Genomic DNA, 21,112 nt, shown 5'->3' on the forward strand with positions numbered 1-21,112 from the left:
AAGTGGAAGACAAATACAGGTTACTCAAGGAAAAAAATAAAAAGTTTCTTACGGGTATAATTATGCAAACCCCGCCACCTGTGAAACGTGGCTCCAGCACCTGTGCCCCCGGGCGGTCGGTGGAGATCAGGGGACCAGCGCGCTCCGCAGCATTCCCGGCGGCGCCTCGCGAGCCTCTTCCCTCGCGCCGGAGAAAGTGATCCGAAAGGCGGCCGCAGCGTCCGGGCTCTCAAGGAGTCAGAGGGAGAGGTCCAGAAGAACTGAACGAGACACGGGCACGGGCACGGGCACGGCGGCTGCTCCCAGTTTTCTCTCCCCCTCTCTCCGCAAAGCCATTCATCCGAATTGAAAGGGACGCCTCTGCATTCATGCGGGACCTCTCCCGGAGGCAGAGCTCGCCCAGCGCGCCCGCGCTCCTTGCGGAAACCCGATCGTCCCCGCTTTACCCAGAGGTAGCGCAGGGTGTCGTTTACAGCCTCAAATAAAGACACTGTGCTTCACGCTAATGGAACCTGGGAAGAGTGTCTCCGTCTCTGCGACTTACCTTTGTCTCTGGAATGCGTTGTTGTTGTCGTCGTTTTATTTTCCTTCACGTTGCTGAGACTCCTGCAGAATCTGGACCTTGCTAGAACTCTCCGTTCCACCAACATCCCACCCCACCCCACCCCACGAACAAGGAACCTAAGATTCTGCACCTAATGAGGTCAGTGACGTCATCAGGCTATCAGGTACAGCGAGAGCACCTCGAGGGGCACCAGCAGTGCCGGGCTGGCGCTGGCACTCTACGCGTTCACCCCGCGGCTACTGTTACTCTAAGAGCCCTGTTACTGGACCGCACGTACAGCACCTGCAGAGCAAAACCGCGCTAGCCGCTCTCTCTTCCGCCCAGGACATGCATTTAACTTTCAGAAGTCCAGCCCACTCCCCCAGGCTTCACAAAGAATGATAAGGTTTTGATTTTTTAAATTTTCTTCCTACCCTGTGACGTGAGAGAAGAGGTGCGTATTTTATCCACGGCTGATGAAAACAAAACTTCAGGTCGCTCAGGTGAGTTTGGCGGCACCGTTAAGACCGGATCAAGAAAAGAATCACGAACAGACGGACGAGGAATTGCAGCACAGCAGCTGAAGCAACAGATGGAGACAATACCTAGCTGTAGAGGACAAGTGTTTATTGAACCAGAGTTCATACAGGCCATACTTCTCTTGCAGTGATTAAAAACTGGACGATGCACAGAAAACGCCCTGAGATTTAAAAATCACAGCGAACTGTAGCCCAAAAGTAAGTGATGGATCTTGTACCAACATGAAAGCAAACGATTACAAACTGTCTGTGCCCCCCCCCCCCACACACACTCCACATAAAACATGTCAAAGGTCAGGCTTCGGCAGAGTGTTAAATGTTCCACTGGGAACATACTGCGTCATCTGATCGACCAGCACCGTCTTCAGGAGCGCTGCAATTCTCCGAGGCGAGAGGAAGACGAGCCAGGCACCACACTGATCTGCGTGAAACGCCCCCCTGCGCGCAGGTCCGTCGCCGATGTCCCCCGACCAGCGGAGTACCGAACGGCCAGCAGGAGGACCGGACACTCGCTGTTCCGTGTATGTGGGGACCACGGAAACGGCAGCCAGTCCGGAACCCGAGTCCACTGCCGTGCGCCCGCGCAGGGGTGTGGGAAAGGACGCGTGCACAGACAGCGACCGTCTCCGAGGTCCCACGCAACCGGGCGCAAGGACTGGCCACCCCCCCTCGGGGCTCGATCACAGACTCCGCGATTTACCGCTATGCATGACCGCATCCGAGCGGATCTTTAAAAAGATAGATGGCAGTTTGAAAACCTGTCGTCGCGGAAGTCTAGAGCCGGCGAACAGCGTGGAAAATACACACACACGCATCATACAAACATACCATGCATGTCAGGACTGGGAAAACAGGGATCAGTACATAAAATGATGAAGAAATGTTAGTCCAAGAACACTTTAGTGACTCCACTGGGAGTCCAAATCTCTCGTTACATGCGGCGCTTAGCTGGTGATTTCTGCCTCCTGTCACTACACCTGACATTGAGCGCCCCCTGTAACATGCAGCAACCTGGTATTGGCTCTCAAGCAAGAGCGCCACCTACTGGTCTGCCAACACCACTTACAACAGCAACCTGGTCTTCCTCAGTCTCCTATCCCCTTACCGAGAAGTACGGCTGATAAGAGTCTTAACAGAGGGCTAACCTTCACGAGAGTTTCCTCAGTTTGGTTGAGTATTACTGCAATGAACAATGGGGAAAATTACTGTTAAAATAAAACAGTTTATGGTCTTATGTAACCTGCCTTCCCTAAGGACATAAACTGGGCAATGATGATTATATATATATCACATAATACAGAGGAAAAAAAGAAAATTACAGTTCCTCGAAATTGCTGTTTTTTAAAGGAATGTTGTTTTTTTTTAAAAGATTTCCACGTGCCGTAGAACCCTTAACGTCACAGCGCCTGGCTGAAATGAACAGCTATTTGTACCGAAGGCGAGTCATCGATTTGCTGCACAGTGTTAGCGGTGAACCCCGTCCCCCGGTGATGATGTCACACTGCCGTTTATGTCGCACTGACACTGACTCATGTAACAAGGAAACAGGAGACAGTCGGCGTGACTCTGACTTTCCTTCTGCTCCACCAGCACCCACTGTGCTGCGGGCAGGGTGGTCCAGGCCTTGTACCTTAGTCCATATCTTTAAAAACAAACCCATCCCATATACAAAAAAAAATAACTACTTTTCCTAAAACAAAAAATCCCACCTGTAGTCTCAGATTTCAGGTCTGATGATGTTCTTAGTCCTCAGACTGGAATAATCCACTCTCTGGATACCAAAATAGACTCTTAGATATCAACGCCTGTACCATACGGAAAGGGCTGAGTCTGCTGTAACGTGCGAGAGGCTGAGTGGTCAGTCCAGTGGCCTTAGTACAAACACGGCATCGTCCAGCACATAGTAGTCATTGTACATATCCCCCTCGCAGAGATAGGGAAGCCTTGTCACCGCCTCCACAGCAAACCCCGCCTCTTGGAATACCTCATTGGCCAGACAGGTAACTTGCTCCTCCCACGTTTCTCCCTTAATCTTCAAGTATTCTGAAGGCCGCTCCCACTTCCCACCTGTGGACACAAAGCAGCGAGGTCATGACATCGCCTCTGGCTCTCCTTCAGTGAAGCGGGAAAAACTGCTGCAGTCTGCAGCGCCATTACGCAAGATACTTCTCTTTTTTTTTTATGAGCTAATAATGGTTTCACAACCACACAGTCATTTTTATAGCACAATTAAACTCCCTGGTGTGACCAAAAATCTTCACTTTCTATCACATGTGAAACCATGTTTGGTTTGCGGAGTAATATAGGATTTACGAAGACTCTGACAAGTTGGTCTCTTACGCAAGACAACACTGCAGGATCAGCTGGGCCAGATTTTCTTCCATAAGGATCAGTTTGTCAACATGGGCCCGGCCGTTTGGTTGAGTTTGGCTACTGATTACACAATCCTTCCCAAAAAGTACAGAATTTTCTTCTGGCTCGCTCTTGCTACGCAATATTGGAAAACAATACAGTGAGCGCAATACTCTAAAACGGTCATGTGACATGCAACAGAGGCTTCTACTGACCCAATCTGTTTGCAATGGGAAACTGCTCTCACCACAATGCAAAAAAAAAATCTAAAACGCAGCTCCCTTCTGATTTCACTTCCCTTTTCAGTCCTTTTGCACCGAACTGACAGCCAACATCGAGTTTCAGCACAGTCAGTGAGGTGACAAAGCCTCACCCCAGTCTACTCGTTATAAAGCTGGACAGGAGCACAAAGAAGGCCAGATGGAACTCGAAGCAGCTGATCCGCGATGACGGAGATGTTCTGTAAGGACCGAACCTGAGGATTTTCCCTCCTATTAAGAGCTGGGAACATTGTACAATAACTGATAATGGCGAGAGTTTCCAGTAACTCTCTGGACAGACTGTGCTTCGCGGGACTCCTCCTGGCTCTGTCCATTGGACAAGGTAAGTCACAGGTCATCCTGGAGCAGGACCGGGGGGAACGAGACTCGGCTGTTTCTCCCTTGTGCTCACACTATGTTTTGCTAATCTGAAGTGGCACAATAAAAAAAGAAGACCTCTAGAGGTACTTGTGCTTTCCTTGCCATTTAACGGCATGCCAGTATCTTTCAGTGGTTCCACAACGTTTCCTTGCCTCCACTGACTTCAATGCATGGTCCTGAAATCAGGGACAGAAGAGCCTCAGCTCTGTGCTCCTCAAAATGCTGTTTCCTAGCTCAGGGAGGGCAAGTGTGGGGAAGGGTGGGATCCAGTCACGAGCGATTTAGCCCTTGTGCTCTGCACCTTCTGGAAATTACAAGAGGTTTGGTCCAGTTTCCAGACAGATGCCTCTTTGTCAGCCAGTTTCCTCTGTCGGGGATATATCACTACGCGTTTACATCTGTAGTCACTGACGCAAGTGTTGATCCCCCGACTTTTTAAACAACTTTTTCCAAAAACTGACTTAATGTCATACATAAAAGTTGCTATAGCTAATCAATCAAGTTACGCAGCATCAGAATATTTAATCAAATGCATTAATTTCCTGATGAATCAGAGGTCAATAGAAGACATCTCTGATGAATGTATTAAAGCCTCATGAACACCATTTATCTAAATCCAAAATTTGTTGTCACCCAGGTGCAACAGCAGGGACCCCAACCCACAAACGCACAACCCGTCAGCTATGAGACCAGACTAAAACCCGCCACACTATTTTGCCCTCCCATCTCCGCTGTACAAGTACCATTTTAAATCCACTAAAACTAAACATGCAGAGCGTGCATCTCGACTGTCTTTCAGAAGCCTGCCCCGCCGATGGGTGCTCCTTGCAGGTCTCCCAGCCGGGGGAGATGTCTGCGGTGGAGGACGCCTCCTCCGTCACCATCCCCTGCTCCGTCACTGCCCCCGGCTGCCCTGGGGACCAGTCCGTCTACTGGTTCGTGTTCCGGGCGAGCTCCCACGAGCGGCTGCACCTCCATGCCCACAGCAAGTACGCCCTGCAAGGGGACTCCCTGGACATCAGCCCCGTCCACGCGAACGACAGCGGGGTGTACTACTGTGGGATCGCCTTCTCGGGATCAACTGGAGCCAGGAGTACTGGGAAAGGGACAGTCCTGCTCGTGAGAGGTCAGTCCAGCCTCCTCCTCCACAAGGCTTGCACAGGGTTAAAGAGATCCTGAGCTTCAGACCGATTGTCAGCTTTTCACTGTCACGTGGAGTCCCTGCCGCCCCTGTAGGGGACACAGCTGCAGTCACAACCTTGTGTCTCTCTCTTGCGTCGCCAGGCAGCCTCCACGTCGCCAATCCACAGGGGAAGGCGCTGCTGTCCACGGTCATCGTGCTCCTGTTCCTCTACAACCTTGCGATCATCATCCTGCTGATCCACAAGAAGGTCAGTTCCCTCCTCCGAGATCCTGCTCGGGAAAGATGTCTTTGGGGAAAAGCCGCACCCAGGAAAAAAAAAAAAAAGGCAATTTTGTCCCCAGTTTCTCTCCAGTGTTCCTGAGGAGATCTGATCCAGGCGTGCTGTTTTTTCCATCTGAATTTCTGATTTTTGTATCACCGGGTAATATGCAATAAAATCTGAAATTATACTGACGCTTCTACCGATGCACTGACCCCAGACGCTGCATTATCACTGATGGACTAACCTTCTTCGTCTCCCCCCTCCTCCCAGGCCGGGCGAAGCAAAATTCTCTGCTGGCGGGCAAAGGACGACTCCTCTAGGAAGGTAAGCTGGGAGCCCGGTGCACAGCCAGCGCTCACCCCCTTCTCTCAACACCTCCGGGGAACCACCAGCTGACACAATAGCAAAAGCCCCTCGGAGACGGGTTTGTCAGAATAGATAAGTAATAATCTGGCACAGCCTCTCTAAACAGACACTGGCCTGACTACACCACCTCCTGAGGTACATTTCGTTTACGCACGGAGCTGCAAATGGCTCCTTTTCAACCCCCACATGACTTTCCAGTAGGGTTACATCGATGTCACACAACGGAACATCTTTGGGGAGAACACCCGCATTCACTTAGCTTCGTTAGCAGACCTGCGGCTACAGGATGGAGTTCTGTACTGAATGCCTCGATGCAGTGTTGAAAGGAGAAGCTCCGTGATAAAGCTCTTCCGTACAGAAAAATAGACAATGTTTCCGATTTGCACAGAATAACTCCACCCGGAGGAACAACTTCCGTGCCGTGGTGCAGGAGATGTACAGGGGGGGAGAGATGCACAGGAACACCAAGGGTGAAAGCGAAGAAAAGCCCCCTCTGGCACAGGTGAGTTTACGATGGAAGACGGGCAAGACATTCCTCTCTTTGCGAGAGGTGTTCTGTGACAAGGACACTCCTAAAACACAGGAGTGTAAGAAAGGTTCAAAATGAGAGGAGGGCGCCCAGCCAGATGAGTTAGTTGAGACGACAGCAGCTAATTGATCAGAGAATCTCATCCAGATGATTCCTGAAAGAAGTCCCACACTCCCACAAGAGGTGTAAAGAGATTTGTGATTTACTGTTGGATTCTGTCGATGTCCACTGGATTGGCTGTGTCAATGCTCCTTTGAGCATTTCAATGCCCAGATCAGATGCTCTCCTTGTCTTCTCTGTCCAAGACTAAATAGATTCAGTTCTTGACTCTGGTGCCAGGCCTGTACCAAACCCGAGACAAGTTCTAAACCGCACAGCCTGAATTGTATGAATGAAGGTTGTTTTAGAATTTTCTCTGCGATAACCTCAGGTCTGCTCCCTAACTATTATTATTTTGAAAATCTTATTTTAGACTTAGATTATTATTACTCTGTTTTTAAAGAAGATTTCTGGAAACACAACGTGTTGTATCACCTCTAACTACTAAAGAGTCTGAGCTATTGCAGGTCTGCCAGAGGAGAGACATATCTTTTATCCAAACCACCATGCATCCAGTCCTGCAATATTAAAAAAAAGCATCAAGGAGAGGAATAAATTCTGCTAATACATGTTTAGTAAAATAAAACTGCTTTGTGACTCAGTCTGCTCTTCTCTGTCTAATGATTTCAGCCTGAGGACCCTCAGACTCCCCCCATTATGGACGACATTTATCAGAACATGTGACACGCAACATGACCGCCAGCTCACATCACGCAGGGACAGGCCCTGCTCCCCCCTTGACACACAGGCTGGAGTCCGGCAGCACTGACCTCACACTGGATCGATCGGCGATCTTTTAATTTCGGTCTGCATACCCTCAAGAACCCAAACGCCAGTGAATGAAATCCTCAGAGTGGTGCTGTTATGTTGCAAATCTGCTACTGTTACACAACACAAGTTACAGAGGAGCGAAGGCCACTCTACCCAGGAAGCAGACAGGCCTTAAAAGGAGAGGAAGTGGCTGAGCACACGCTGGCGGGTCAGAGCTGTCCCCGCGGGAAGACGGTGGGGAGACGGGAGACGCGCAGAGCACCGAAATGGACGGACCGAAGGAGACAAGAGGAGGCGACGGCGAGGCCCGGCTCTCGTTCACTCACCCACTTCTATGGAGGGGTGAAAGGGCAGCGCGGCGGCCAGCACCAGCCTGCCTGTGGCGGGCTCCAGCGCGTGGCGGATGTCCCGCAGAAGGGTGAGGGGCCGGTCACAGCGGTCCAGCAGGTTCAAGCAGCTGATCACGTCGTACCTGAAGCCCGTGGTCTGCCACTCATCGATGCCCAGCAGCCTGCGGGAGGGGGCGGGAGAGATCAGCTGGGCCCTCTGTCTAGTCCACGGAGGGCCGAGCTGAGCTGAGCTGCACAGGGTGCAGGAGAGACTGCAACACCCCCAGAAGGCCCAACAGCAGATACCTCCTGTTCCTCCTTTTTAATTTTTCAGAGCGGCGTGCACCCCTGCCTTGTTCCTTTGTAGCCAACGCTCGCTGACGCAAAACCCCACCCGGACCCCCGATATAAACTAGCCTTCTAAACAGAACAAACTCTCTCCGGGGGTACAGCGAAGTCAACATTTTGCAGAGTAAGTTGTTAGGCTTTTAGAGAACATCCTAGAGATGTTAGAGCAACATCCCCCCTCTACAGACTTGTAACCCAACAGTCCAGCTTGAAGTGAACACATGCCTCTTCGTTCCATCTCTTTCTGCATTATTCCTGAGCTGCTGTTTCAATCACTGGACCTTTCCAGCTGGCTCTGTACAGCTCGGGTCGAAGCTCAGGGACCTGCCATTGTTACTGCACCACTCTGCATCGGGACGCTGAAGCGAACCAGGTCCTTCCACTGCTTGCGTCATGGCTGGCTACAGCGCGAGCCGCCGCGCGGACAGTCAGCCGCTCTTACGTGTAGTTCCTCCGCTGCAGCTGCCACGCCATGGGGGCCGACACCTCGGTGGCGTAGACCTCCTGGAAGTGGGGGCTCATGACCTCGGTGACCCCACCGTCCCCCGCCCCCAGGTCCAGCAGCCTGCGGGCCCTCCACTCCGGGGGGATCCGGAGGAGGCTGCGGAACTGCTCAGCGGAGAACACAAACATGGAGCCGCGGCCCAGGAACCTGGCCAGCGAGAGAGAGAGAGAGAGTCAGCATGCGAGAGAGACGGGGGGAGAGTGAAGCTGAACCTCTGTAGTCTTGACCAGAGAAGACTGCAAGGGGACCTGATGCCTCAACAAAGCTGTGCGTTGATCGTGTTGTATGAAAATGCCCTGTGATGCGTTCGTGTCGTGAAAAGGTCTGTGTTTAATGTGTCCGCTCTGGCGACACCGTCATTCATCGGTCGTGCCAATAAAGCTCGTTGGATTGAACTGAAACGGAGCAGGAGGCACTTCTTCACCCAGGGGGAGGTGGGGGGGGGGGGGGGGGGGTGGTACGAGCCACAGAGCTCAAGCTGGCTCCCTGGCTTCTCTCCAGAGCCAGCTGGGCGAGATCGCGGATCCTCCGGGCGGGCTAGAGGGGCTCCTCTCCTTTAGAGCCCTTTCTCACGTCCTTTACGAGAACGAGGCAGAGGGCGAGGAGACAGCGAGCCAGGCAGGGTGAGCGTGGCCGGGGGAGAGGGGGCGTGCAGACACGATCCTACACACGGCAGCTTCACAACATTGGAACCCTCAGCCCAGCACAGACACCGCGTGTGGGGTCACCGCAGCCACAGCGCCTGGCCAGGAGGGTGACAGGGAGGCAGGGAGGGCCGATGAAACCAGACGAGGAGGGCAGACGTACCCGTTGATGGAGGTGCGGGAGAGGAAGGGGCTGAAGAGGGTGGACATGAAGGAGTGGTAGAGCTGCATCAGGAGCCAGCTGGACTTCTCCTCGCTGCGGCTCAGGAAGGCGCGCGTGTCCTCGTCCAGGCGGCTCTGAAGGAAGGCGGGCCGGAGGGGCTCGCCCAGCAGCTCCGGGCAGCACCGGTACCACTGCAGAGACACCGGAGCCCGGACATCACCAACACCGCGCTGGCTCTCACGGGGCCCACTCTGCCGCCGGGCACAACACCCAGAACCCGGCCTTCGGGCCTCGGAGAGCAACAGCTCGGGTCACTGCTTCTGCCTCGCTTCCCAGCACCAGTGCAGCTGGCGCCGTGGAAACACGTCAAGCACGAAACCCTGCGAGTTATAACACTTGCAAGATTTGAAATTACCGCCGGTGTGCCTTATTTGGCACCTGGCATGACCCTTGTGAAGAGGTCCTGTAGCCTGATGAAGCCTCCTGAAGAGCCTGAAAAATCACGACTTTTCAGAAGTCCCCATGGGTGACACAGGCACAGGCCTCACAGCCAGGCTTCAGTCTCATTACTGCCTGTAACGCAAGGCTTGTCTTTTGCGTTTGGAGGAGAGGTGTAAACATTCAACCACACTTGGTGGTTGTGCCTCCCTCAGTCTGCCCATTCAAACACTTTCTTCCAATTAATGCATAATAATGAATATATAATTAATCACTGCAACTCCTACATTCCCAATCCGTCTCAAACCTGCTCAAGGGGGCGATTTAAAAACCTGCCAACAACACTGGATGAAGCCCAACGCCACCCTACTGGCAACTACTGTTAAAATAAAGCTAAAAAAAATGAGGAGTAAAATTAAACTTTACAAGGAAACGCCCAGGGTGTGGATAAACTAAGGAAAACGAAAGTACAACAACATGCACAACTTCACGCAAAGCTTAAGCTTAATTTGCTTAAATTAGCAAACAAGTCTCTGCCCCCGTCCCCAGCCCCACATGTAGCCCACTGGCACCCCGGTACCTCCTGAGACCCGTGCGGTCCCGTTTCGCTGGCCATGTTGACCAACAGCGCCCTGGCCAGTGGACTCCTCAGGTATCTGCCGGTCCACATTTCCCGTATAACCAGCAGCGAGACGAAGTAAAAGAGCACCCAGACTGCAAACAGCAGCCGCCTCATCTGCAGACAGAAAGCAGACCGAGAGCGAATCAGCCTGGAGCTGCGAGATCGGCAGCTTCACTCAAAAACTAGAGTCCCCGACTCCTGCCAGACCTTCCGAGCAAGCAAAGCGTACCGACCTGTACATGCTGTTGGTTTTGAAAGGTGACATGTTGTTACTGGACCCTCCACTTCAACCGTAAACTAACTTGCTCGAATACACCTTCTTTCAACAAGCCGGTGAATCTGTTCCACGTTTACTTCCTGTGTCACACCTAATTGCGTCCCCACCCGTTAAAGTTTCGAGTGTTACGACCTCACCGCATGAGCATTAGCCGTTTTGCACGCATTTTCAGCGATTTTGTTTTTGCAGAACAGCATTTAAAGAATAAACAAGTTTAGTCTCAGCTGGCATTTTAATTACTACCACTTAGGTATGTTCATGTTATAACTGGAGATTTAATTTTACTTGACAAAAACTTCGACTTGAATAGACTGCGTTCCTACATCTTTACAATGCGAATAAAAACTTAAATCATTCAATTCCCCTTAAAGCAAATGTAAGTTAGGTTTCCACGAATCCTAGAACCGAAAGCGTAATTTCAGATCGAGTTTTTTATTAATATAATTTTATTTTTAAATCTTTCAAACATTCATGAATGCAATTAAAATACAAAACCATGAAACACATGAGGCTAAAAACAGTAAATAAATGCTTTTTATTGTCAATTTCATGAGTTACACTTCTATCACTTCTGCAGGAGTATTGGTCTGATTGCAAAATGACCTTTGTACAGCAGCCCCATTGGAAACTGTATTTAACAGACTTTCACCGACAGAGGTTGTAAGAGGAACATCGGACTTCGGGTTTGTACAGGTATATACCGGTCACGTTTATCTTGTTTTATTTCTAGCCGTATTACACTGAAAATCTCAACCCCGAATTAAGATTACGGCTTTAAAAAGAGTTTGTCTCGTCAGGATCCTACATTTTGGTGGTCAGTTTATGTCACCTACGTCTGTGATTTTTTTTAAAAAGTTATATGGTATTAAATAATTTCTGCAGCACCCCCTGCAGGTTAGCTCCCAAAATCCCAAAGCAATTATATAGCGAGCTACACAAAATGAAACATTTCCTGCAGAATTCATAATGAATATACTTATATGTCTTCTGCATGTATTCACAGCTCACAGAATGAACACGTTATTGCCCTTACTTGGTACAAAGGAATGAAAGGTTATCATAAAGTCGAATCAAATTCTTTAACCTTAAAAGTTTACCCCTATTTTCTGCAATTATACTGCAAATAAAATGAATATTTATCTATTAATTGTAATACAATAACTCTGTAACGATGCAGCGCTGTGTGAATTTGTCAGGCAATGCAATGTTCTGTATTCAAAGCAGCTCTTTTTTCCCCCTTTTTAAACAGGTTCTTCAATGTCATCTCTCACATGCTCCATTCTTGGTTTTTAGTTGTTTTCTTTCCCAGCGGTTGCTTTCACAGCACCGGACTGCTTGGCTGTTTCTCCTGGCTGGTGGTTTTCTCAGGGATCGCATGGCTCCCTGCTCTTCACACACTGCTGAGCGCTGAGCCGCTGCCCCTGGCCTCGCTCGACACACTGTTCTCACTGTTCGTTCGCCCGAGACGACTCTGTAACTTGGGGCCCGGCCACAACTGTGTGGACCCCCCCCAGCAGGGACGGAAAAGGCACAGGGCAGGTGCAGCCACAGCCCTCAAAACTGCCGGAGGACAGGCTGCTTGTGACCGAGCAGTCAAGAGCTGTGTGGAGAAGCACTTGGCTCTTCCGTGGGCTTCTTGTGCTTTAGTGCCACACAGCCCACAGAGTTCACGGGGACACGATGGGACCAGACACCAGCATTCAGAATCCTCAAGGGCATCGACAAAGTCAGCCCAGCATTCACCAAGCAGAGCAGGCAAGTGGAAGCTGTGCAAACTAGTTTAAAACAGAGAACAGGAGCCACTTCTTTACCCAAAGGGTGGTGGGAGTCTGGAACAGGCTAGCCAGCTGTGCTGTTGAAGCCGGTACCCTGGCACCTTTCAAGAAGTGGGTAGACATGATCCTCCAATTAGAACAGGCATCACTTCTTTACTCAAAGGGTTGTAGGAGTGTGGTGCCAGCCACCCCAGCCATCTTGTTGAAGCCAGTACCCTGACTTCTTCCAAGAAACAGCCGGAAGAGATCTTCAGATCGGTTAGCTACTATCAAAATGGCTAGACGGACCCTATAGCCTCTAGGCTTTTGTAAGTTTTTGTATATTCTTATGGTATGCTACACACCGCATTACTTTCATTAGAGGAGCTCAATCCATCAACGACGAGCTTCTGATGATCAGAAATCCCAGACATGCCACCTTCTGTCTGTAGCAAAACCATTTTCACCAGTTTTTTTTAAAATATGGCAGTCCAGGGGGAGACTGCTCCCGCCTGTCCTATTACACACCTGTGAGAAAACAGGAAACAGCGTGTACAGGGACACGAGTTTGAAGCTGCGTGTCCATTGACCTCATGTGATTGCACACGCCTCCTCCTTCCTCCGTCAAAGGCTGTGGCTCCCTAAGTCTCAAGGTATTTAGCGTCCAGCGCGTGGCTCTCTCTGATGGAGAATGGAGTCCAGGCTGTGATCTGCAAGGCGGCAACACACATCGGCACCAGGCAGACCAGGTAGAACATGGCGCTGTGGAGGGCCTGCAGAGAACTGGGATGAGACAGAACAGAGGGGTGTTAAACAGCACGCCAACAATCCAGGGTTTTCAAGTGAGGCAGCCTGTTCACTCCCAACAACTGGAGCTGAACACGTACTGCTCACTCCACCTGCTCACCGGGCCCTATTGGTCGTTCCAGCGGGGTCAGGTTTTTCACAGCATGAAAAGTACCATGCGGGACACATTCTGCATGAGACACCTCCGTCGGCACACTTTCTAATGAACCGATCGGCACTTCAAACATTCCAGACATCTACAGAAACAAAAGTGACACAGGAAAGAAGATCCGAATTTAGAACGGTTGTGCACAGGGATCAAGGAGTTTCCCCGCCCACAGGCTGCAGTAATCAAAATCAGGATCGTCGACGCACGTAAGAACTCTTTACGGTTCTGTAAAAGTTTCAGAAAGAAAAGCAGAGGGCAAGCAGCTCGAGGGGATTTAAGCACAGCCCCAGAGGGGTCCACTGCTAATGTTTGTTTGTAGCAGGAGGGATTTCAAATCTATTCCAACAGGACTGCCCGCATAATATCCTGTCTGGCAGTCTGTAACTGTGTTTAGCATTACTGGGATTGTCAAAAACAATATCTCTATCTTCTAAACTGTCTATTTGTATAAATATAATTGAGGGTAACGTAGAATACACCAATGAAAATTTAAATTACTTTGCTTTACAAACTTCACTAAATGGGACAGGTGGGTCTTACACCTCACATTCTTAATGTTCAAAAACCCTTATAGAACAGTCAAGTAGGCAGCGCTGGTCTTTGTGCATTGCTTCTGCCTGGATTTAGAAGAATGATTTAGTCCATGGGGAATAGAACAGACATCCAGTCTGACACTATTATTTGCCATTGACTGGCTCAGTTAAGTAATTAAGCTGTGGAAATAAATAAAAACCCGAAATGAGCGCCAAAGGGTTCCCTGGTGTTCCACTGTGAGAAATACAGCAGTACACATTTCTGGCCACGAGAGGGAGCACGTAAGCAATTGTGAACACAGGACGCTCTCCAGACTGCACTGTGTCCTTAAATGTCTCGGGCAGCACGCCATCATGTCTTAAGGGTCGTGAGCTGGCAAGGAATTATTCCCTTATAAAGTGCTGCGGTGCAATAATTTACAGGCAAGACAGATTGTCACTTTCACCTTTGCTGAACACGTCATGCCGACAGTTCTACTGCTCTGTTTTGAGCCTGCTCGGCTCTCTCGGCTCAGTGGCGTGGATCTTATTTTAAATGAACACGCAGCCTTCTATAAATCTGCCTGCCAGTTTCTTGTTCATGTGCACTTGGAAAAAGAATAATTCCCTTTCGATCTGCCATGAAAAAAAGCAATGCATTGGAAAAGAGGCATTGAGATTGGAGAAGGACTGGGGCATGTGCGGATTCAGACAGTGCCTGGCTGGGCTGCGGAAGAGGGAGCAGGCAGAGTCCTGTTTTGGTGGGAGCTGTCATGCTGTCACATTGCCACACATCTCAGAGCTCCCTGCTGCTGAGACAGATGGGGGACGGCTGTCCTGGCTCCTCTCCCCTCCGACAGAAAATTTCTTCTGCAACGTCTCTCGTGGAGCTTCCAAATCCTGTGCGCATCTGCGGGCTTTATTTTTAATTCGGTATAACCCTGACTCCGTCAAATTAAGCTTGGATGGCGTCTTAAGGAGAGGCACTGCACAATCCCACTGCCTGTCGCATCTGGAAATAAAGGACACTCGCACGGCGTGAGATTTCGTATGCGCAGTGAAAATGCGCCAGTCACACGCTGCTCAGACAAAGCCCCAGCACGCCAAGTGTAGTCACCCAAGCTCCAGAGACCCGCCATTCCCCCAGCGCTGCTTAGAACACTGAAGGAAAATGAAGGTATACAAAAGAGACAAGAGGCTGCGTTTACTGAATGAAGAATCAAGACACTGGATTCTTACTTTCGAATACAACCTCCCTGCTGCATGACCGCCACCAACTTCTATATTTTTTCAGTTCTGCTTCTTTATCTAAGGGAAGCAGGAGGTGAGGACATGTCCTTGAGTGGCCTGCAGGAAAGTCAGTGTCATGTGTGCACCATCAGCGGAAGGATTGCGCAAAGTCAACGAGCCCGACCTCTGGCTGGCACTCCACACAAGACACTGGCTTCTCTTAAGACAATCGCTCCCCCAGTTACATAACAACTACAGCCTTTATAAAAAAGCTGATTAACGCACTGTCCAAAGGCTGCCGGCCATAAAAAGATAGGGACTGCTCGTTGCTCCAGGAGGTCCAAATCACACGGGCTCAAAGGTCTCCGGGAGGCTGCGGCAGTCGTACAGTACCTGGGGTCCACACCCGCGCCTGCGTCCTTCAGCTCCTTGTAGCCAAACTGGTTGAGAATGGTGACCACCACCATGGGCGCCAGGGACTGGGCAGGCTTGGTGAAGAGAGCGTTGGTACCGAACACCATGGAGGACAGCGGAGAGCTGGGCCCGGCAGAGACAGAACCAACACGTGTCACACAGGGAGAGATCAAGCTCCTACTGGCTCTGGCAGTAGTGCTTGGAATTAGCGAGACAATGTGCAACACTATCAAGCATCCCAATAATGTAAAACTTTACATCCTGTTATATCCTATATCAATTATAAATGTACAACCAATATTGTGAATATATACCATTCATGTATACAGACCACCCTAATTTCCACAATTGAAGTGATTTGACAAATCCTAGTATTTGCTCCTCCGTTGGGAAGCTTCATATACAAAGCTATGTTTTTATTGACTCTGAAGTAACAAAAGCTCTGACACCTTTGATGCCTAAGCTCTTGTTTCTGGATGACCTTGCCCTGGACAGATATCGTATGGAGTGGTCTGCCATGCCAATTCTGGAAGGCCGTTTTAAATTAGGCTTCTAATTAAAAACACAAAAAATGACATCATTAAATGAATAAAAAACACTCTACGACATGCCAAAAGCACCGGCCTCCACAGTTTGGATCTTTTCGGTTAAAGGCCTAAAAGAGATTTAATTTCTCGGAACACATAAGACGTTTGTGAGTTAAACCTCTAAAGCACACTTGAGGTGTTAAACCCACGCTTGAGAATTAAAAGGAATAAAATGCAAATGTTTTTGGGTCTTGAGGTTTCTTCACTCTCACCTCAGCTTCAGTAATCAGACTCCTCCATTGTCTGAACCCAGCAATGACGGGTTCAGGCTCCAAGCTCCACTCTGCTGGACACAGAGGAGGGGAGAATGTGTCTGGGGGAAAGGAAGAGGTTTACCTGCGTTTGTGCTTGTTAAAGTCGGCGTCAATGATGTCGGCCAAAGGCAAGTTGAAGAGGCTAAAAGCAGCCTGAGCCAACACCCTGAAAAAAAAAGCAATATTGCTAGAACACAGGACATTGCAACAGTCTGCTGGCTTCTAGCAGCATGGTCAATGCAACATTGTTGTTAACCTTGCACCCCTGCATGTGGGAATCTCACTGGGCCCTCCACATGGCGTCCTACCTGTGGGGCTCCACATGGCGTCCTACCTGTGGGGGTCTCTCTGTGCGAGTCTACATAAGCCGCGTCACTCACATATTTCCCGTTAGGAACAGGGCCAACACGTAGTAGTGCTGCGAGCCCAGCAGCAGCATGACAGCTCCGGCTCCCACCTCCAGGTAGAAGGTGAACAAGACGAGCCTGTAGTAACCCAGTGTGCGCAGCAGGCGCTGACAGCCCAGGACCAGCACCTGAAAACACACGGGGCTTAGAAGGAGAAGCACTGCGGATCTGCGGATCGGGGCACAGAGAACTCAGGCAGACGGTTTTGAAGGCTGGGGCATATTAGTAAGGGAGGCTATATTACATCTACACATGGACAATGCAGACTTAGGGGATAGGCCAGGAATAAGGGTATAGGGTAGAGTAATAGGGTATAGCATGAAGTTTTGATTTTGGATTTGCACCACAGTAATAGTGCTTTTCATCAGGAAAACCTGACTGTATGACTGCATGCCCCCCTGACAAGTCAAAATATCCCCCAGTTCCCAATGCCCGTTACCAAGCGCTGGTCTGCGGTACCTGTGGGCAGATGAAGCCGACTCCATACATGATGCTCCTGGCCAGCGAGGGCAAGACCTCCCTGGGAATGAGGTGCTCCGCAAAGATCATGGTGAAGTTGTTGCAGAACGCCACCATGAAGACCTGGAAGAAGTTCATGGTCACGAAGAGCTGGAAGTCCCTCTGGTTCAGGATCTGCCAGGTCAGGGAGCAGACCGAGGCCAGGGACAGGGCGGCGCCCCCCGGAGGCTGCTCCTCCGCTTGGCTTCCCCGCCTGTCGTAGCGGCTCTCGCTGTGGAGGCCCGTGTAGAGCATGCAGCCGCACGCCAGCGCCGCGGCTGCGACGGTGAAGGCCTGGAACGCAGGGAAGTTATCCATGTTCCCAGACACCAGCCCGCAGAACAGCACGCTGGAGGAGCCCAGCAGGGACGCCACCTGGTTGTACTTGATGAGCTTCAGCCTGCTCTCGTGCTGGACAGATATTTCGGCAAAAAGGGCGCACTGGGCCAGGAGCACGAAGGTCAGCATGCCGTCGAAGGCACACAGCGCCACGATCAGGTGCACACCGCTCAGCCAGTCCCCCGCCGCGTAGGAGCGCCAGGGGAACCAGGCCAGCAGGAAGGCCAGGGCGTAGAAGGGCGCCCCATACAGGACGGCCAGCCGGCGCCGGGAGCAGCAGGGCACCCTGGAGTTGTCCTGGACGTAACCGAACAGGGGGTCGTTCACGGCGTTCCAGACCATGTAGATCACCTGCAGCAGAGGAAGGGACACTTCAAGCTGCGCGCAGGAGGTCGACTTGGAAACGACAGAAACTGGCAAACAAGCGCTGGAGGAGAGTCAGTCACTACATTACTCACACTCAGACCAACAAGATGGGCCAGACTATTCCCTCTCAGTTCCCTCGCTCTCTTCAGAAAACACAGCAGAATTCACAATACCTATGAGTCTTCATCTAATGATGATAATAATAATAATAATAATAATAAACTTTATACTATATAGCACCTTTAAAAGTGGCTTCTCAATGTGCAGAATTACACAATTGCAATAAGGGTTTGGAATACAGCAGGGAAGCAAAGGGGCAGACAGAGAGCCAGTTAAATAAAAGCCCTTCTGAAGAAGGCTTTGAGTCTTGATCTGAGTGTACAGGGAAGGTGACTCTCGGATGTCCTTAGGGACAGATTTCCAGAGATTTGGGATGCAGCGGGAGAAGGCCCTGTCACCCAAAGAGGGTAGATGGGCTGATGGGACGAACAGCAGACCGGAATTAGACAATATGAGCTGTGATGTGATTTTTATTAAGAAATGTTACGCTGGGGGAGGCTGGTACACAGGTGGCTAAATCCTGCAGTTCTTGTTCGAATGGGGGGGTTCTTCATCATGCGTGTTTGGAGACACGCACTGAGAAATAAGAGCAAACTGTTCTGGAACAGGAGACTGGCCAGACTGGCACGCTGTGCTCTTTATTTTCTCAAAGGCGCACTCTGTTTCCTGAGGCAGAGGAACAGGTTTAAGTTCTGCCCCGGCTTGTTAATTAACCTAGAGGGAAGCAGACTTTTCTTCAGTGCCTCGTGTTCCTTCTCGGCTGCCCTGGATACAGCACACAATGAAATCCTCACAGCACTCACTGAAAAAGCGCAGGAGCTATTTTAAGGACTCCAACAGCTAAGAACCTACATAGCACAACACTGAACTAACCTAATCACCTTTGATGTCATGTTTCTAAGCCATGGGAGGCCGATTCTCTGCTGTCGTTCATTTTTCGAGGCACAAAACACCCACCGTGCCAGTAAGACTCACGGGGACGAGTCTCAGGAGGAGGAGAGTTACATGAATAAGGGTATCTGTAGCATCTCACACTTCCTCAGTGGGGAGAGTACGGACAGACAGAAGGAAACAGCCTCTGTGTCTAGGGAATACACAAACCTGACACCACAGGGATCTGATCAGCTGCTCCCGAAGGCCACAAGCGGGATGTTCAGAGACACACAGACAAACAAGCAGAAGGAATGCTAAAGCAGGAAACAGCCCAGGAAGACATAAGGAGTTGCATGTATTCATAACTTTCAATCTCTTTGTTTTCTCTTTCCTTGTTCGGAACCCCCAGGCACAAATTCCCACGGTATAATTAACCTACAGGTTCAGACTGTTCAACTACACAGTGTTTTTTTTTTAATACCAAAACTTTCATATTATACTACTATAAACATATAGAGTTCAGTTTTTCCAAACCCTGTTTAGTTGTAGTAAACGGAGATGGTCAAAGAAAGACAAGGAGAAAACCGTGTGGGCCTGGATGTTTCATCTCCTTCAAGCAGGTGCCTCGTCGCTCGGACTGGCAGGGCATTCACCTTCCACCCTTTCTGTCCTGCAGGGACTTGAAGATCCCGCCAGCAGAAAACATCTATCAACTCTGAATCGGGCCTTTGAAGAGCAGGAGCAGCGACATCAGACCACAGACTCAAAGAGTTCATCTCCCCACCCGCCAGGTGACAATGCTAGCCTACAGCACAGCATATGTGAGTACTGATTTTTTCATGCAAGAAGAAAACTGGAGGTCAGCGAGGGTTAAAGGACAGCAGCACGCTGCCCTGCTCCGGGGGTGCGACTCGCAGTGGAAAAGCCACTTGGCCCAGCACTCGCCTGCGCCTGGTGAAACGCCGGCTCCGAGATCTGGAACTTGTTCAGGAACAGCTTGACGTAGTAGAAGCTGAAGATGCTGTTCATCATGCCGGCGCCCAGCGTGGTCATGGAGTAGGCCAGCGCGCCCGGGTGGACCCCGAGTCTCGCCAGGAGCCGCATGCCGGCCGGCCGTCCGCCCCCGCGAGAGCACTGAGCGGGGTCCCCCGGCGCGGCGCGCGCCCTGGCGCGGGTGCTCATCCACGCGTGACGCCTTCCCGCACGCCGGACCGTGAGCTATCGAAGGCTAGAGCGGCTTATAACAGACAATGAATTAATACGGGGGTATTTAAGTGCGATCTCATAATACAGCTAACGAAACAGAGAAAGAGTGATAGGGTTTTAGTTAAGCACAACCAGTCATTAACCTCAAGGAACAGGATTCCCGAAACAAGTCAGGCTGGTTTGTGGGCATTGCACGAATTGTCAGTTTGGCCATTAAAGACAGGCTGACAACACACCATGCTGCGCCCCAGAAGCTGTGAAATGAGCTGTATAAAACTGAAAGATCCGGCACTCCTACTCTTAAGAATATACAATCATGCACTATATAAACACCCCATTGCATTCACCTCATTGAGAGGTGCGAATCACGGTAAACACCACAGTAAATTGTTGTCACTGTACTGCCTCGGCTACAGATAAACAGATTTTCCCTGGTCTGTGGTTTGTCAGTGTATTTTTCTCTAACATACTGTATATAGCAAATATATATTTCTCTAACATAAACGAGGTTTAAAAGCATTTTAGAAACCAAACACTAGCAGCAAACAGCAACTGGCACTTTGAAACCCCTCTTGTCAATCGATTCCTTTGATACATTTCTGCGTTTTTTTGACATTTAAGAAAAAAACATGATTTCTGAAACCGAGCTTCCTTTGCGTTGATTATGGTTATAACTCATTAGTTGTGAAAGCCACAAAACAACTACAGCAGGTTCTTAACAAAAAGACTTTCAAACCACTGCTACTGTTTTCAGAAAAAACATGCAGTTTCATTGGTTGAAAGTCTGAGGTTCTAGCAATGGCGACTCCTGCAGTGGCTCTCTTGCGCATACTCCTATTTCTCCTCTTTGATCAAAGGTTAATTAAAAATGAATGATTTAAAATTGAACATACGATTTCTTGATATCCCCGCAGCCAGCTCCGCTGTGTGCGCGCGGAGCCCCGCATATCGCGGAAGTGGGCGGGGCCCACACCTGAGACCCTCCCACCCCGCCCGCGGTGATTGGACGCTGCCCGGCGTTCCGGACCCGCCTCCCCGGCGTTTCAATGCGCCCCCCGAAGCGTGGAGCTGCCGATCAAGTGAC

General features: G+C 50.3%; 3 protein-coding genes across 5 annotated transcripts; 1 reads left to right on the top strand and 2 right to left on the bottom strand.

The window, feature by feature from the left end:
• Nucleotides 1–1,152: 1,152 nt before the first annotated feature.
• On the bottom strand, nucleotides 1,153–13,038 carry mettl9 (methyltransferase 9, His-X-His N1-histidine). Of its 2 annotated transcripts, none has more exons than XM_088936703.1 (6): nucleotides 12,856–13,038; nucleotides 10,255–10,410; nucleotides 9,237–9,427; nucleotides 8,367–8,576; nucleotides 7,574–7,758; nucleotides 1,153–3,150 (listed from the first exon to the last, which is right to left on the bottom strand). In XM_088936703.1, exons 2-6 carry the CDS (start codon nucleotides 10,408–10,410, stop codon nucleotides 2,942–2,944), a joined length of 951 nt encoding a protein of 316 aa, XP_088792829.1. In that variant the 5' UTR covers nucleotides 12,856–13,038; the 3' UTR covers nucleotides 1,153–2,941. The 2 variants fall into 2 exon arrangements, with proteins under 2 accessions (XP_088792829.1, XP_088792828.1); XM_088936702.1 differs by lacking the exon at nucleotides 12,856–13,038 and adding an exon at nucleotides 10,530–10,674.
• On the top strand, nucleotides 3,740–8,834 carry LOC148818296 (immunoglobulin superfamily member 6). Its single transcript, XM_088936705.1, has 6 exons — nucleotides 3,740–4,038; nucleotides 4,876–5,202; nucleotides 5,361–5,467; nucleotides 5,753–5,806; nucleotides 6,237–6,350; nucleotides 7,107–8,834. Exons 1-6 carry the CDS (start codon nucleotides 3,963–3,965, stop codon nucleotides 7,158–7,160), a joined length of 732 nt encoding a protein of 243 aa, XP_088792831.1. The 5' UTR covers nucleotides 3,740–3,962; the 3' UTR covers nucleotides 7,161–8,834.
• Nucleotides 11,090–20,999, bottom strand: mfsd13al (major facilitator superfamily domain containing 13a-like). 2 transcript variants are annotated; one of them, XM_088936701.1, is made up of 7 exons: nucleotides 20,922–20,999; nucleotides 19,768–20,059; nucleotides 17,146–17,874; nucleotides 16,660–16,814; nucleotides 16,362–16,445; nucleotides 15,418–15,561; nucleotides 11,090–13,110 (listed from the first exon to the last, which is right to left on the bottom strand). In XM_088936701.1, the coding sequence occupies exons 2-7, from the start codon at nucleotides 20,002–20,004 to the stop codon at nucleotides 12,969–12,971; spliced, it is 1,491 nt and encodes a 496-aa protein (XP_088792827.1). In that variant the 5' UTR covers nucleotides 20,005–20,059; nucleotides 20,922–20,999; the 3' UTR covers nucleotides 11,090–12,968. The 2 variants fall into 2 exon arrangements, with proteins under 2 accessions (XP_088792827.1, XP_088792826.1); XM_088936700.1 differs by lacking the exon at nucleotides 11,090–13,110 and having other exon boundaries at nucleotides 15,153–15,561.
• Nucleotides 21,000–21,112: the final 113 nt, after the last annotated feature.

The sequence above is a fragment of the Atractosteus spatula genome, chromosome 18, assembly GCF_055471065.1.
Source record: "Atractosteus spatula isolate fAtrSpa1 chromosome 18, fAtrSpa1.hap1, whole genome shotgun sequence".
NCBI lineage: Eukaryota > Metazoa > Chordata > Actinopteri > Semionotiformes > Lepisosteidae > Atractosteus > Atractosteus spatula.

What these genes read in the sequence shown, in the direction of transcription:
- LOC148818296 (XM_088936705.1), top strand. Translation starts at nt 3,963, where the DNA reads ATGGCGAGAGTTTCCAGTAACTCTCTGGACAGACTGTGCTTCGCGGGA. An exon ending in AGGACGACTCCTCTAGGAAG is followed by an intron (nt 5,807 to 6,236) that starts GTAAGCTGGGAG and finishes CGATTTGCACAG; the next exon opens with AATAACTCCACCCGGAGGAA. An exon ending in AAAAGCCCCCTCTGGCACAG is followed by an intron (nt 6,351 to 7,106) that starts GTGAGTTTACGA and finishes TAATGATTTCAG; the next exon opens with CCTGAGGACCCTCAGACTCC.
- mettl9 (XM_088936703.1), bottom strand. Translation starts at nt 10,410, where the DNA reads ATGAGGCGGCTGCTGTTTGCAGTCTGGGTGCTCTTTTACTTCGTCTCG. An exon ending in GACCGCACGGGTCTCAGGAG is followed by an intron (nt 9,428 to 10,254) that starts GTACCGGGGTGC and finishes GTGTCTCTGCAG; the next exon opens with TGGTACCGGTGCTGCCCGGA. An exon ending in CTGCAGCGGAGGAACTACAC is followed by an intron (nt 7,759 to 8,366) that starts GTAAGAGCGGCT and finishes CCCCTCCCGCAG; the next exon opens with GCTGCTGGGCATCGATGAGT.
- mfsd13al (XM_088936700.1), bottom strand. Translation starts at nt 20,004, where the DNA reads ATGAGCACCCGCGCCAGGGCGCGCGCCGCGCCGGGGGACCCCGCTCAG. An exon ending in TCGGCTTCATCTGCCCACAG is followed by an intron (nt 16,815 to 17,145) that starts GTACCGCAGACC and finishes GTGTGTTTTCAG; the next exon opens with GTGCTGGTCCTGGGCTGTCA. An exon ending in TTTAACAAGCACAAACGCAG is followed by an intron (nt 15,562 to 16,361) that starts GTAAACCTCTTC and finishes TGCCGGGCCCAG; the next exon opens with CTCTCCGCTGTCCTCCATGG.